Source organism: Rissa tridactyla, chromosome 16 (assembly GCF_028500815.1).
Source record: "Rissa tridactyla isolate bRisTri1 chromosome 16, bRisTri1.patW.cur.20221130, whole genome shotgun sequence".
NCBI classification, from domain to species: domain Eukaryota; kingdom Metazoa; phylum Chordata; class Aves; order Charadriiformes; family Laridae; genus Rissa; species Rissa tridactyla.
This window is the reverse complement of record NC_071481.1, coordinates 8174191-8188691: the sequence shown is the minus strand read 5'-3', so window position 1 is coordinate 8188691 and position 14501 is coordinate 8174191. Positions and strand designations below refer to the sequence as shown.

At 62.7% G+C, this 14501-nt stretch overlaps 1 protein-coding gene across 1 annotated transcript in view; it reads left to right on the top strand.

Annotated features, from left to right (window-relative positions):
• Positions 1-2077: 2077 nt before the first annotated feature.
• KIF17 (kinesin family member 17) overlaps positions 2078-14501 on the top strand; it is a 30002-nt gene continuing 17578 nt past the window's right edge. Inside the window, exons 1-8 of the mRNA XM_054222106.1 lie at positions 2078-2692; positions 2895-2975; positions 3111-3183; positions 4788-4933; positions 5034-5243; positions 7803-7971; positions 8085-8187; positions 8290-8449. Coding sequence (XP_054078081.1) covers positions 2192-2692; positions 2895-2975; positions 3111-3183; positions 4788-4933; positions 5034-5243; positions 7803-7971; positions 8085-8187; positions 8290-8449 — 1443 coding nt within the window. The 5' untranslated portion in view covers positions 2078-2191. The remainder of the gene's footprint in view (positions 2693-2894; positions 2976-3110; positions 3184-4787; positions 4934-5033; positions 5244-7802; positions 7972-8084; positions 8188-8289; positions 8450-14501) is intronic.

The window sequence follows — 14501 nt, the reverse complement described above, 5'->3', positions numbered from 1 at the left end:
ACCAAACTCTTTTTAGTTGTGGTTTTAATTGCTAATTAAGCAATTTTTGCATACCAAGCCCCCCCCAAAAAAAAAGCTGTGGGTCCGGTTGTATTTAATCCAAAGGACAGATCCTCGCTTCCCAGGAGCAGCAACTGGGATTGAATGGGAAAATCTTTATCCCGTGGCGGCGTTGCCGGCAGAGCAAGCGCCAGCTCCGCTGCTCGCTCTTCTCCAGTCTCTGCTTCCTGGCCAGACCGGGCTCTGTTATGTTATTTCTTTAGCCCCATCTGTCTGAGGGTGTTTTTTTTCCTTCCCCCCGCCCCCCCCCCGTTGTTTCTACGTTTTCAACTCTTCCGGGGCATCTTGCGGCATCTCAAAGCAGCCGGTGCTGGCGGCAGCCCAAGGTTTGAACGCCGCCGTTGGGACCCTTCTCCTCGCACCCTCGGGCACCCCCAAGGGGTGAAACCCCATCTTCTGCCCAAACCCTTCCTTCCCTTTCCCGGGATCCCAGCGTGTCCCCGTGGGCTGGGGGCAGCTTTTGCTTCAGCCCTGTGCCTTTGGCTGGCTGGAGGATTTTGGGGACCCCGAGGCTCTGGGGTTTCGCGTGGTTGCTTTGCGGTGAGGTGGGAGCCATCCTCCTTTATTTTATTCCGGCAAAAGCAGGGCCGGGTGGGCAAAACTCCCTAGGGAATTCAGAAATTGGGGTGAAAAGGGCCTGAGCATCGGGGCAGGGGGTGGCGAGCAAGCGAGCGAGCGACCACCTGTGTTAGAAATCGCTTCTCCGCCGGGCACGCGGGGAGAAGGAAAAAAAAAAAAAAAGGAGAGAGAAAAAAAATCGGTTGCAGCCGCGTTTTCTAAAAAGCCCGAGCCTTTCTGCTCGCCGTCGCTTCCAAGAAACGGAGAAAACCGAGGAGGTAAATTGCAGTGATTCATCGCCCGGGCACATCGGAGGCAGGAAATGAGAGTTTGCCGCCTGCCCCGTGCCCGGCGTGGGCTCGGGCTCGCTGGGGCCTGGCTGGCGGCGAGGCCCTGACGCCCACGGGCGAGCATCCCACGGGAGCCGCCGGAGCAGCCGCCCGGGGGAGGAAAACAACCGGCCAAGGCCCAGAGAGCCGCAACCAGGGGAATTTTTCGCCTGCGTTTCGCCAGAGTCATCGGAGCCAGCTGCCCGTGAGCTGGGGTGGGGGGGCAGTTCAGCGGGATGTGGGGGTCCCTGGGGCTGCTTTGGTGTCTGGATGTCGCACATCACCCACCCCCGTGCCCGCCCCCCCCCCCCCCCCCCAAATTTTGGGGTCAGCATCCGTCCCTTAGGGACCTCCAGGGTGGCCGGTGGGCTGGGGGGCTCCATTGAGAAATGGAGCGTGGGAAAAAGGGGGCGGGGCTTGGGGGCTGCCTGCCCGCGGATTGGCTGGGGGGGCGGGGGGGGAAGGGGGGAAGACCCCCTAGATTGCGCCAGAAAGGAGAGGGGCAACCCTGAGCTGGCAAAGGGGATGGGAGCACCATAGGGACCCCCCCCCAACCCCGTTAGGATGCACTTGGAGCAGCCGGACCCCCCCCCCTTTCCCATGTGTTTGCACCCAGGTGGCTGCGGCGTGGCCTCGGTGACACGAGTTGCGCCGGTCTCAGCCCGGCCGAGGGCTGCGGGGGGGCAAAACCCCTTTGGGTGGCTGCAGAGGGGCCGGGCGCACCCCGCGGTGGGTGCTCTGGCACCCCCAGACCCGCTGCCCCCCTCGCTGGTGCTTTGGGGTTTGCTCCTGAGGGACAGCTTGGGGGGGGCTCGGTGCTGCGTGGCTGGCAGGGAGTGGGACAGAGCACTGGGGGGGGGGGGTCGGGATGGGGTGCGGGGGGACCCCAAAATCTCCCTGGGATTCAGGGTGTGGGACTGCATGCACCTTGCTGGGGGTCCGGACTGCGTGCTCGGGGCGTGGGGGCACTTGCATCTCGCTGGGGGTCGGGATGTGGGGACACTTGGGTTTAATTTGGGGAGGGCATCGCGGGGGTTGCATGCGTCATGTTTTGGGGGGGGGGGATTTGGGGACCTTCGCGTCGTGCTTGGGGTGAGGACATGGGGACCACCTGCATCCTGCTCGGGGCAGGAACGTGGGACCCTCGCAGGGTGCTCAGGGGTGGGACGCGGGGACCCTCGCACCGGGGTTGGGGTCAGCCTGGGGGGACCCTTGTGCTGGAGTTGGGATGTGGGGACCCCGGCATGGGGGCTGGGACACGGGGACCCTGGCATGATGCTTGTGGGTGGGGACCCTTACTTTGGGTTTGGGACGCAGGGACCCTCGCGCAGGGGCTGGGGTCAGGACTTGGGGGTCCTTCTATTGGGGTGGGCGTGGAGGGACCCTGCGTCAGGGCCAGCACTTGGGGACATCCGCATGGGGATCGGGACTTGGGGACCACCGTACGGGGACCGCAGCATCTCCCCGGGGCTCAGCGGGCTGGAACCGGGGGGCGATGGGGGCAGGTTGCGTCCGTCCTGTCCCCTCTCGCAGGGACCGTGACCGGGGGCCAGATCCAGGTTCCCACGCCGCCACCTTGGGTGGCTCCAGATAATTCGGATGCGGCACCGGAGCCACTTCACCCCATCCTGATCCAGCCTTCGCCCCGAAACCCCACTGCCATGAAGAAGAAGCCGGCCAACGGGAGGGGGCCGGATCCTGTGCCCCCCCAGCAGCGAGCCCGGGGCATCGCCAAGCCAGCGGAGGTGATTTACCCACGGGCTGGGGGGGGGGGGACGACACCCCGAGATGAGGTTTGGGTGCGGGTGCATCCATGTGACCCCCCCCCCCAAACCACCGCCTCGGGGTGTTCTGCTTGCCCTGGCGGGGGGGGGTGGGGGGCAGCTATAACATCGTGGGGGGGTTGTTGCTGACACGGGTGGGTTTTTGCCCCCCCCCCCCCCGCAGTACGTGGGCTCCTTTGCGGTGGAGGACTTGGACCTGCAGCAGCAAGCGGGGCGGCTGGAGGAGCAGCTGCGGGCGCTGAAGGTCTGGCATCCCCCGCTGGGAAATGGGGAGGGACCTCAAATAACGGAGGGGGACCCCAAATAATGGGGGGGGGACCCTCGGGTGGGACAGCCTGGGCCCCCCCCCCACCTTCAACGCCGCATCCCTCCCCGTCAGGACTGCCCCAGGAGGAGGTCGGTGGTGCTGAGGTTCAGCTTGCAGGGGCTGAAGGTCTACGGTGCCGACGGGGGAGGTAGGGGTGCTGGGGGGGTCATGGGTGCTGGGAAGGGGGTTCATGGGTCCTGGGGGGGTCATGGATGCTGGGGAGGGGGTTCATGGGTGCCAGGGGGGGTCATTGGTTCCTGGGGGAGGGGGGGTCATGGGTGCTGGAGAAGGGGTCATGGGTGCTGGGGGAGGTAATGAGTGCTGAGGAGGGGGGGTTACGGGTGCTGGGTAGGGGGTTCATGGGTGCTGGGGGGGTCATGGATGCTGGGGAGAGGGGTTCATGGGTGCTGGCGAGGGGTGTCATGGGTGCTGGGGGGGGATCATTAGTGCTGGGAAGGGGATGTCATGGGTGCTGGGTAGTTCATGGGTGCTGGGGAGGGGGGTTCATGGGTGCTGGAGAGGGGTGTCATGGGTGCTGAGGGCGTTCATGGGTGCTGGGGGGGTCATGGGTGCTGGGGGGCGTTCATGAGTGCTGGGGGAGGTCATGGGTGCTGGGGAGGGGGGTTCATGAGTGCTGGGAGGGTTCATGGGTGCTGGAGAAGGGGTCATGGGTGCTGGGGGAGGTAATGAGTGCTGGGGAGGGGGTTCATGGGTGCTGGGGGGGGTTCATGGGTGCTGGGGGGGGTTCATGAGTGCTGGGGGAGGTCATGGGTGCTGGGGGGGGTTCATGGGTGCTGGAGAGGGGTGTCATGGGTGCTGAGGGGGTTCATGGGTGCTGGGGGAGGTCATGGGTGCTGGGGGGGGTTCATGGGTGCTGGAGAGGGGTGTCATGAGTGCTGAGGGGGTTCATGGGTGCTGGGGGGGTCATGGGTGCTGGGGAGGGGGTCATGGGTACTGGGGGAGGTCATGGGTGCTGGGGAGGGGGTCATGGGTGCTGGGGGAGATAGTGAGTGCTGGGGAGGGGGGGTCATGGGTGCTGGGTGAGGTCATGGGTGCTGGGGAGGGGGTCATGGGTGCTGGGGGAGATAGTGAGTGCTGGGGAGGGGGGGTCATGGGTGCTGGGTAGGGGGGGTCGTGGGCACTGGGGGGGTCATGGATGCTGGGGAGGGGGTTCATGGGTGCCAGGGGGGGTCATTGTTTCCTGAGGGGGGGGGGGTCATGGGTGCTGGGGGTGTCATGGGTGCTGGAGAAGGGGTCGTGGGTGCTGGAGGAGGTTATGAGTGCTGGGGAGGGGGGGTCATGGGTGCTGGGTGGGGGGTTCATGGGCGTTGGGGGGGTCATGGGTAATGGGGAGGGGGTTCATGAGTGCTGGGGTGGTCATGGGTGCTGGAGAGGGGTGTCATGGGTGCTGGGGGAGGTAATGAGTGCTGGGGAGGAGCGTTCATGGGTGCTGGGGGGGGTCGTGGGTGCTGGAGAGAAGGCTTGTGGTTGCTGGGGGGGTTCATGGGTGCTGGGGAGGGGGGGGGTCACGGGTGCCGGCAGCGGGTCGAGGGTGCTGGGTGCTGCTGGAAAGGTACTTTGGGGGGGCGATTTCACCGCTCCCAGCGCCCCTTTTTTTGCTTTTTGCTTCCCTTTTCCAACCCCTGGTGCGAAGAGGGGTGACCCCGGCACCGCTTGCACCCCATGGAGGGTGACGGGGGTGTCCCCACTGACCCCCCCCGACCCCCCGCCCCCCTTCTTTGTCCCCGCAGACTCTGCTGATGGCGCACGCTCTGCGCCGCATCCTCTACAGCACGTGGCGACACGCCGACCACCAGTTCGCCTTCGTGGCCCGCAATCCCCGCAGCCCGGCCACCGCCCTCTTCTGCCACCTCTTCGTGGGGCCCCCGGCCGAGGTGCGTGCCCCAAACCTCCCCCACTCCCCCCCCCCCCCAAAATACACCCTTATTATTATTATTTTTAATATTTGCCGGCAGCTTCTCTTGCCTCCCGCAGGTCCAGACCCTGCACCTCCTGCTCTGCCGCTCCTTCCAGCTGGGCTACCTGCTGGCACACCCCGAGGAGCAGGCGGGCGACGGGGACCCCCCGGGGCCGGGGGTGCTGCGGGAGCCCCTCAACCCCGAGGAGGTGTCGCGCAACGTCAACGCCCTCGTCTCCTTCCGACGCCTGCCCGCGCCCCCCGCCCTGGGCGCCCGGGCACCGGGGGTGGGTGCACCCCCAAGAGGCGGGGGTGGGGGTGGGGTTGTGGTGGGGTGACGGCGGCGGTGGCTTGCGCGGCACGGTATCGCGCAGCGCGGCGGGGTTAGGGTGGGTTTCTTTTTTTTCGCACGGTGTCTTGCACGGCCTGTCCGCGTGTGGCAGTTTTTTCGCAGGGCGTTTTGCCCGGCGTTTTTCTTGCCCGGCGTTTTTCTTGCCCGGCACGTTATCGCTCGGCGGGTTATCGCATGGTGTCTTGTGCGGCCCTTTATTTTTTATTTATTTTTTTTTCCTTAGCGGAGTATTTCCTTGCACAGCCACGCGTCCTCGGCGTTTTTTGCAGGGCAGCTTTTTTCACAGCGTTTTGCCCGGCACTTCTTGCCCGGCGTTTTTCTTGCACGGTGCATTATCGTACGGCGGGTTATCACATGGTGTCTTGCGCGGCCCTTTATTTTTTATTTATTTTTTTTTTCCTTAGCGGAGTATTTCCTTGCACAGCCGCGTGTCCCCGGCGCTTTGTGTAGGGCAGCTTTTTTCACAGCGTTTTGCCCAGCGCCTTTTGCACGGTATTTTTCCGGCCCGGTGTGTCGCGCAACGCGTTATCGCACGGCACATCGTTGCACAGTGTCTTGCACAGCTTTTCTCGTGCAGACCTTTTTTCTTTTTTTCTTTTTTTTTTCTTTGCGGAGTATTTCCTTGCACAGCCGCGCATCCTCGGCGTTTTTTGCAGGGCAGCTTTTTTCACAGCGTTTTGCCCGGCACTTCTCACGCGGCGTTTTTCCTGCGCGGCGCATTACCGCATGGTGCATTATCACACGGCACGTTGTCGCACAGCGTCTTGCGCATCCCCTTTCTTTTCTTTTTTTTTTCTTTTTTTTTTTTTTTTTTCACTGCACAGCCGCGCGTCCACGGCGCCTTTTTGCAGGGCAGCTTTTTGGAAAACCGCCGTTCACGTGGCGATTTTTTGGCACCTGGTGTTTCGCCTTCGAAGTTCTCTTGCATGACTTTTTCCTCGCGGGAGGTTTCGCGGGCGCGTCATCGCACAGCACGTTTTTGGGGTGGTTTTTGTTGTTTTTTTTTGGCGGGATGTCTTGCACGGCCTATTCTCGCGGGGCTTTTTTTTTTGGTTTTTTTTTTTTTTGCGCGGCCTTTCTGTCACAGCGGTATTTGGGCGGCATTTTTTGCGCGGTGTTTGGCCTGGCACTTCTTGCCCGGCGTTTTCCTTGCCCGGCGCGTCGCACGGCACAGGATGTTTTCGCACAGTGCCTTGCACAGCTTTTCTTGCACAGGCTTTTTTTTTTTTTGCCCGATGTTTCACCCGGCAGTTCTTGCACGGCCTTTTTTTTCTGCACGGTGTCTTGCACGGCCTTTTCTTGCACCGCCCCCTTTATTTTGCGCAGCGTTTCACTCCCCGGCCGTGCGTCCGCGGCACTTTTTGCGGGGCGGTTTTTTCGCAGGGCGGTATTTGCGCGGCGTTTCTTTGCACGGGCTTTTGTTGGGTTCTTTTTTTTCCTGCCAGTCCTTGCGCGGCGCTTGTCTTGCACGGGGCGTTATCGCACGGCGAGGTTTTTTATGCACGGCGTCCTGCGCGGCCTCTTTTTTGCGCGGCCCTTTTTTTTTGGTTCGTTTTTCTTTTTGCACAGTATTTCTTTGCACAGCGCTTTGATTTCACGGGGCTTTTCGCAGGGCGATTTTTTTTTTGACGCAGCGGTAGATGCATGGTGTTTTGGGGGCACGGCGTTTGCCTCGCACGGCGCGTTATCACGCGGCACAGGGGTTGGTTTTTTTTGCACGGTGTCCCGCGGGGCCTTTCCTCACGTGGCCTTTTTGCGCCACTTTTCTTTGCGGAGCTGGAGAGACACCGGGGTTTTGGGGGGGCCTTTTCTTGCCCGGCGTTTGGCACGGCCTTTTTTGAAAGGGTATTTTGCCGGGCAGTTATTTCACGCGGTCTTTCCGTACGCGGCCTTTTCTCGCACGGCGTTTTGGCCTCGAGTGCCTCCGCGCGGAGTTTTTTGGTTTTTTTTTTTTGCCACCGCGTTTATTGCGTGGTCTTTCGCGCTGCGACTTTTTTTGCACGGTGGGGTTTGGTTTTTTGTTTGTGGTTTGGTTTTTTTTTTTTTTTGCATCGCTATTCTTGCACGGCGTTTTTTGGCACGGCCTTTCGCACGGCATCATTTTTGGCATGGCGGGTTTTTTTTCGCACGGCGTTTTCGCGGGGCGGGTTTTTTTTCACCGTCGTGGTTTTTTGCAGGGCGTTTCGCGTGGCTTTTTTTTATTTTTTTTTTTTTTTTTTTGCCACCGCTTTTTTTTGCCACGGCATTTTTTTTTTTTTTTGCATGCTGTTTTTGCGCAGCAATTTTTTTTTTTCCGTGGTGTTTTTTGGCAATCGCTCTTTTGGCATTTTTTATTTTTGCATGTCTTTTTTTTTTTTTTTTCCCCCTGTGGCTTTTCTGGCGTACCATTTTTTTTGCACGCCATGGATTTTTTTTTTTGCACGGTGCTTTGCATGCCGTTCCTCCCGCCAAACGCCCCCCAGACCCCCCCTCACGGCCCCTCCACCCCCTCCAGGAGCGTCGGCCGGAGGCGGAGGGCAGAGCCGGCGCCTGGCGCCCGGGGAACCCCTACTGCTCCCCGGTTTTGGTGCGGAAAAAAGCCATTCGCAGCAAAGTCCTGCGCTCGGGGGCTTACCGGGACTGTGGGGGCGAGAGCCAGCTCCACCAGCCGCCCCGCGACGCCGGTGAGTCCCCACAGGGGAAACTGAGGCACAGAGTGGGACGCGCACACGCATACACGTAACCCCGATTCCATGGGGGATTTTGGGGTGAGGAGGGGATTAACGGGCTCCCGCAGGGGCGGCGGGATGGGAGAGCAAAGGGGCGAGGAGCTTGGCCTTCCTCCCCGAAGACGAGAGCGTCCTCGCCGAGAGCGTGTGGGCCTTCGCCGGCATCGCCAGGTGAGCGCATGGGAGCCCCCCGGCTCCTCGCCGTCCCCCCGCCCTCACCCAATCCCTGTCCCCCGTCCCCCCTGCGCCCACCCGCTGCCGCCTCCTCCCCAGGGCCGGGGGCATCGCGCTGCTGCGGCGGGACGTGCCCGGCGCCTTCCTGCTGCGCCCCGAGCCCGGCCTGGCCCCGCGCTGGTGCCTGTGGGTGCGGGCGCCCTGCGGCGTCGTCCCCTACGGCCTCTGCAGGACGCAGCAGGGCAGGTTCTGCGTGGAGGTGAGGGGCTGCGCGGGGCCGGGGCGATGGACGCGGGAGGGCAGCGGGGAGCGGGTTGGTTTGTGGTTGCAGCGGGGCACGGTTGCACTCGGGTACGTGCGTTTGATGCGTCTGTGCGTGGGTGCATCGGCGCATGGCGGCATCGGAGCATCTGTGCATGGCAGCATCGGTGCGTGGGCGTACCGGTGCATTTGGCGCATCGGCGCGTGGCTGCATCGGTGCATCTGTGCGTGGCTGCATTGGCGCATGGATGTACCCGTGCATTTGGTGCGTGTGTGCATGGCTGCATTGGTGCGTGAGTGTACATGTGCACCTGTGCGTGGCTGCATCGGCGCGTCTGTGCGTGGCTGCATTGGCGCATGAGCGTACAGGTGCACCTGGGCATGGCTGCGTTGGTGCATGGATGTACCGGTGCATTTGGTGCATCGGTGCATGGCTGCACTGGTGTGTGGGTGTACAGGTGCACCTGTGCATGGCTGCATCGGCGCATCTGTGCATGGCGGCGCTGGTGCGTGGGTGTACCAGTGCATTTGGTGCATCTGTGCATGGCTGCATCAGTGCATCTGGGCATGGCTGCATTGGTGCATGAGTGTACAGGTGCACCTGTGCGTGGCTGCATTGGTGCGTGCATGTACCGGTGCATTCGGTGCATGGCTGCATTAGTGCATCTGGGCATGGCTGCATTGGTGCGTGGATGTACTGGTGCATTTGGTGCATCTGGGCATGGCTGCATTGGTGCATGAGTGTACAGGTGCACCTGTGCGTGGCTGCATCAGTGCATCTGTGCGTAGCTGCATTGGCGCATGGATGTACCGGTGCATTTGGTGCATGGCTGCTTTGGTGCATCTGGGCATGGCTGCATTGGTGCATGAGTGTACAGGTGCATCTGTGCATAGCTGCATTGGCGCATGGATGTACCGGTGCATTTGGTGCATGGCTGCATTGGTGCATCTGTGCGTGGCTACATTGGGGCGTGGATGTACATGTGCACCTGTGCGTGGCTGCATTGGTGCATGGACGTACCGGTGCATTTAGTGCATCTGTGCGTGGCTGCATTGGTGCATGAGCGTACAGGTGCACCTGTGCATGGCTACATTGGTGCATCTGTGCATGGGTGCATGAATGTGCTGGTGCATTTGGTGCATCTGCACATGGCTGCATTGGTGCATGGACGTACCGGTGCATTTGATGCATGTGCGCATGGGTGCACTGGTGTGTACATACACTTGGTGCACAGATGCATCCAACGCACTTACACACTGATGCATCCACACACAGACACACCAAATGCACCACTGCATCAATGCACAGATGCGCTTACGCAGGGCGCCAAATGCACGTGCGCCGCAGTGCATCAGTGCGTGGAGGCACTGGTGGATGGTACCCGTGAATTTGTTGTACCGTGTAAGTGCATTTGTGCACCTGTGCATTGACGGACCGGTGCATTTGGTGCATCCGTGAGCGGATGCATTGGTGCACAGATGCACTGGGGCATGTGTCCATTTGATGCACTGTGTAAGTGCCTTTGTGCACCAATGCATTCGGTGCGTCTCTGTGTGGACGCACTGGTGTGTAAGTGCATTTGGCGCATCTGTGCATGGATGCATTGATGCATGGGGGCGCTGGTGCATTTGGTGCCTCTGTGCATGGATGCACTGGTGCACGGATGCACTAGGGCGTACGTGCAGTTGGTGGCATGGATGTACCGGTGCATTTGGTGCATGGGTGCAGCGGTACACAGGTGCATGGGGCTGTACATGCCTTTGATGCACTGTGTAAGTGCATTTGACACCTGTGCATCGACGCGCTGGTGCGTTTGGTGCACCTGTGCATGGATGCACTGGGGTGTACGTGCATTGGGTGCATTTGCTTCGCGGGTGCATGGGTGCGCAGGCAAACGGGTGCCTCGGAGCGTGGGGGCTCGGAGGCATCTCCCTGGCTGCAGCAGTGCTGGGGAGCCCCTGTGCATGGTGCACAGGGGGGTCGGTGCCTGGGCACGTTTGATTCCTGCGCGCGTTGGTGCACGGGCGCCTCCGTGCATGGCGCAGGGCACATGGGTACCAGCGGGTGCCCGGGGGCACCCATGCTTCGGCGTGCAATTACACTAGATGCACGAGTGCACCTGTGCCCGGGGGCACCGCTGTGAGCGTGTTTGATTCACGTGAATGCTTTTTGAGGTGCGGGCGCGTCAGCGCGCGGGGCGCAGCGCTGCATGCATGCACGGCGCACGGGCGCATCCCCATGGCCATGCACGGGCGCGTTGGGTCCATGCGTGTACCCATGCGTGGGTGCGTCGGGCTGGTGGGTGCGTGACGCAGATGTGCACGGGTGCTTCTGTGCATGGGTGCTGAGGTATTTGGTGCGTGGGTGCTTTTGCTGCATGCCTATATGGTGCATGGGTGCATGGGGTTTTTGGTGCACGGGGTTTTTGGTGCGTGGGTGCCTTGGCTGCATGGTTATATGGTGCATGGGTGCCTTTGGTGCATGGGGTTTTTGGTGCATGGGTGCACCTGTGCATGGGTGCACGGGGTTTTTGGTGCATGGGGGCACCCGTGCATGGGTGCACGGGGTTTTTGGTGCGCGGGTGCCTTTGCTGCGTGGCTATATGGTGCATGGGTGCGCGGGGGCCTTTGCTGCATGGGTGCACAGGGGTTTTGGTGCACGGGTGCCTTCAGTTCGGGGGCGTACAGGTGCCTTTGCTGCATGCCTACATGGCGCATGGGTGCATGTGGTTTTGGTGCATGGGTGCGCGGGTGCCTTTGGTGCATGGGTGCACGGGGGTTTTGGTGCATGGGTGCCTTTGCTGCATGGGTGCATGGGTTGTTGGTGCATGGGTGCACGGGGTTTTTGGTGCGCGGGTGCACCTGTGCATGGGTGCACGGGGTTTGCGGTACGCGGGTGCCTTTGCTGCATGCCTATATGGTGCATGGGTGCCTTTGGTGCATGGGTGCACGGGGGTTTTGGTGCATGGGTGCCTTTCCTGCATGGGTGCATGGGTTTTTGGTGCATGGGGGCACCTGTGCATGGATGCACAGGGGTTTTGGTGCACGGGTGCCTTCAGTTCGGGGGCGTACGGGTGCTTTTGCTGCATGCCTATATGGCGCATGGGTGCATGTGGTTTTGGTGCACGGGTGCACGGGGGTTTTGCTGCATGGGTGCCTTTGCTGCATGGGTGCACGGGTTTTTGCTGCATGGGTTTTTTGGTGCATGGGTGCCTTTGCTGCATGGGTGCATGGGGTTTTTGGTGCATGGGGGCACCTGTGCAATGGGTGCACAGGGTTTTTGGTGCGCGGGTGCCTTCAGTTCGGGGGTGCCCGGGTGCCGTGTGACCCCCAGCCGAGCCGGGGCGGGGGGTGGGGGGGTGTCTCACCTCTCCCCTCTCCCCGCCGGCAGCACTCCAACGCCGAGTTCTCCAGCGTGGCCGCCCTCCTGGCTCACTACTCCGGGGGACCGGGGGGCTGCTTCTGCCGCCTGGCTACCGGTCGCCGCAACCCTGGCTACGAGGAACGGGACCCCGGCGGCCAGGCCAGCGCCTGGGGGGAGGCCGCCTGGGCCCCCGCCGCCCCCGTCGGGGCGCAGCACGAGCGGGGTTAGGCCCCGCCGCCCCCCAAAAATCCCCCTCCAGCTTTAAATGGCTGCCCCACGTACGGCCGCTGTACGACGCCTGCGGCAATAAACGGCTGTCGCGCCACCGGAGCAGGGGTCTGCTGGCCAAATGGTGTTCCCACTAGCCCGCTGCGTTGCACGCTCGTGCGCTCGCACACGTGCACCCGCACGCTCCGGTGCACACGCGGCCTCGTGAACGTGCGCTCCCGCTCGCACGCGCGGTGGCGTCCTGGCACGCGCTTGCATAGTCGCACCGTGCGCTGGCGCCCAGGGGCACTGACGCACTCGCACGCTCGTGCCGTGCGTTCACGCGTGCGCTCCCACGCACACCGTGCACGCTCACGCGCTCCCACGCGCCCGCAGTCGCAAGCCCTCGTGCGCTCGCACCCTCAGGCGCTGCTGCGCTCGCACTCCCATGCGCTTGTGCAGCTGCACGCACGCGGGCTCGCCCTCTCTTGCACGCTCAGGGCTCACGCTCACACGCCGGCGGGGCCAAGCGCCCGTTGCACGCGTGTGGCTCACACTTGTGCATTGCGCACCCGTCGCACACACAGGGCTCACACTCATGTGCCGTCAGGGCTGTGCACCGGTGCACAATCAAGGCTCACACTTGTGCACAGTGCACCCGTCGCACACTCGGGGCTCACACTCGTGCACTGGCTGGACCGTGTACCTGTTGCACGCTCAGGACTCACACTCGTGCACAGTGCCCCCATCACACACTCAGGGCTCACACTCGTGTACTGTGTATCCCTTGCACACTCAGAGCTCACACTTGTGTGCTGTGCATGCATTGCACACTCAGGACTCACACTTGTGCACTGGCTGGACCATGCACCTCTTACACGCTCGGGACTCACACTCGTGCCCTGGGCACACGTCGCACACTCAGGACTCACACTCGTGCACTGCGCACATGTTGCACGCTCAAGGCTCACACTCGTGCACGGTGCCCCCATTGCACGCTCAGAGCTCACACTCGCGCACTGTGCCCCCGTTGCACGCCTGGGGCTCACACTCGCGCACTGTGCATCCATTGCACACTCAGAGCTCACACTTGTGCACTGTGAATGCGTTGCACACTCAGAGCTCACACTCGTGCACTGTGCACGCATTGCACGCTCAGGGCTCTCACTCATGTGCCGACAGGGCCGTGCACTGTTGCACACTCAGAGCTCACACTCGCGCGCTGTGCACCATTGCACACTCAGAGCTCACACTCGTGTGCTGTGCCTCTGTGCGAGCTCACACTCATGCACGGTGCCCCCGTTGCACGCTCAGGGCTCACACTCACGCACTGTGCACTGTTGCACACTCAGAGCTCACACTTGTGCACTGTGAATGCGTTGCACACTCAGGGCTCACACTTGTGCACTGTGCACGCATTGCACGCTCAGGGCTCTCACTCATGTGCCGGCAGGGCCGTGCACTGTTGCACACTCACAGCTCACACTCGCTCGCTGTGCCCCCGTTGCACACTCAGAGCTCACACTCGTGCACGGTGCCCCCGTTGCATGCTCAGAGCTCACACTTGTGCACTGTGCACGCATTGCACGCTCAGGGCTCTCACTCATGTGCCGACAGGGCCGTGCACTGTTGCACACTCAGAGCTCACACTCATGTGCTGTGCCCCTGTGCAAGCTCACACTCGCGCACGGTGCCCCCGTTGCACACTCAGGGCTCACGCTCGTGGGCGGCGCCCCCGTTGCACGCGCGGGTCTCACGCTCGTGCACAGCGCACCCGTCGCACGCGCAGGCCCTCGTGCCCCCCCGCCCCGGCTCTTGCACGCGCGCGGTCGCGCGGCCCGAGGGGATGGGGCGAGGGGGCGGGGCCTCGCGCCACGCGGCCCCGTCGCCGCGGCAACGGCGTGTGTTCGCTCCGCGCACGCGCGGGGGCGGCGGGTGCTTCCCGCCGGACCGGGCGCTCCTCGGCTCCCGGCGTCTCCACGCAGCTCGCCTCGCCTCGCCTCGCCTCGCCTCGCCTCGCCTCGCCTCGCCTCCCCTTCCCTTCCCCTCCGCGCCCTCGGGCTTGCCCCGCACCTACGGGTTTACCTCAGGTTTCCCCTCGCGCGGGCCCCCTTGGGCTTGTCCCGGCTTCCCCAGCGTTACCTCAGGCTTTCCCGCCCGCAGCCTCCGCTCGGGCGTCCTCCGGCCGGCCTGCCCTGGTTCCCCCTCAGACTTATTCCAAGCCTTCCCCTTTCCCTTCATCCCTCCCAAGCTTTTCTCCTCCTTAGTCTCTCCTTCTCCTGCAGCCATTCGCGGCCCCCGTTCCTTGCGCCAGGTTGCGGGAGGCCCCTTCCCCTCGGTGCCCCCAGCAAGCAGTGAGGGCTCCACCCCACCAAGGGGCGCAGGCTCCGGGGTCAGGCGTGCCTCAGCCTTCCCACAGGCCTACTCAGGCCCCGATGTCCCCCCAGCCCCTCTGAGTGAGCCCACCGAGTGTGGGGTT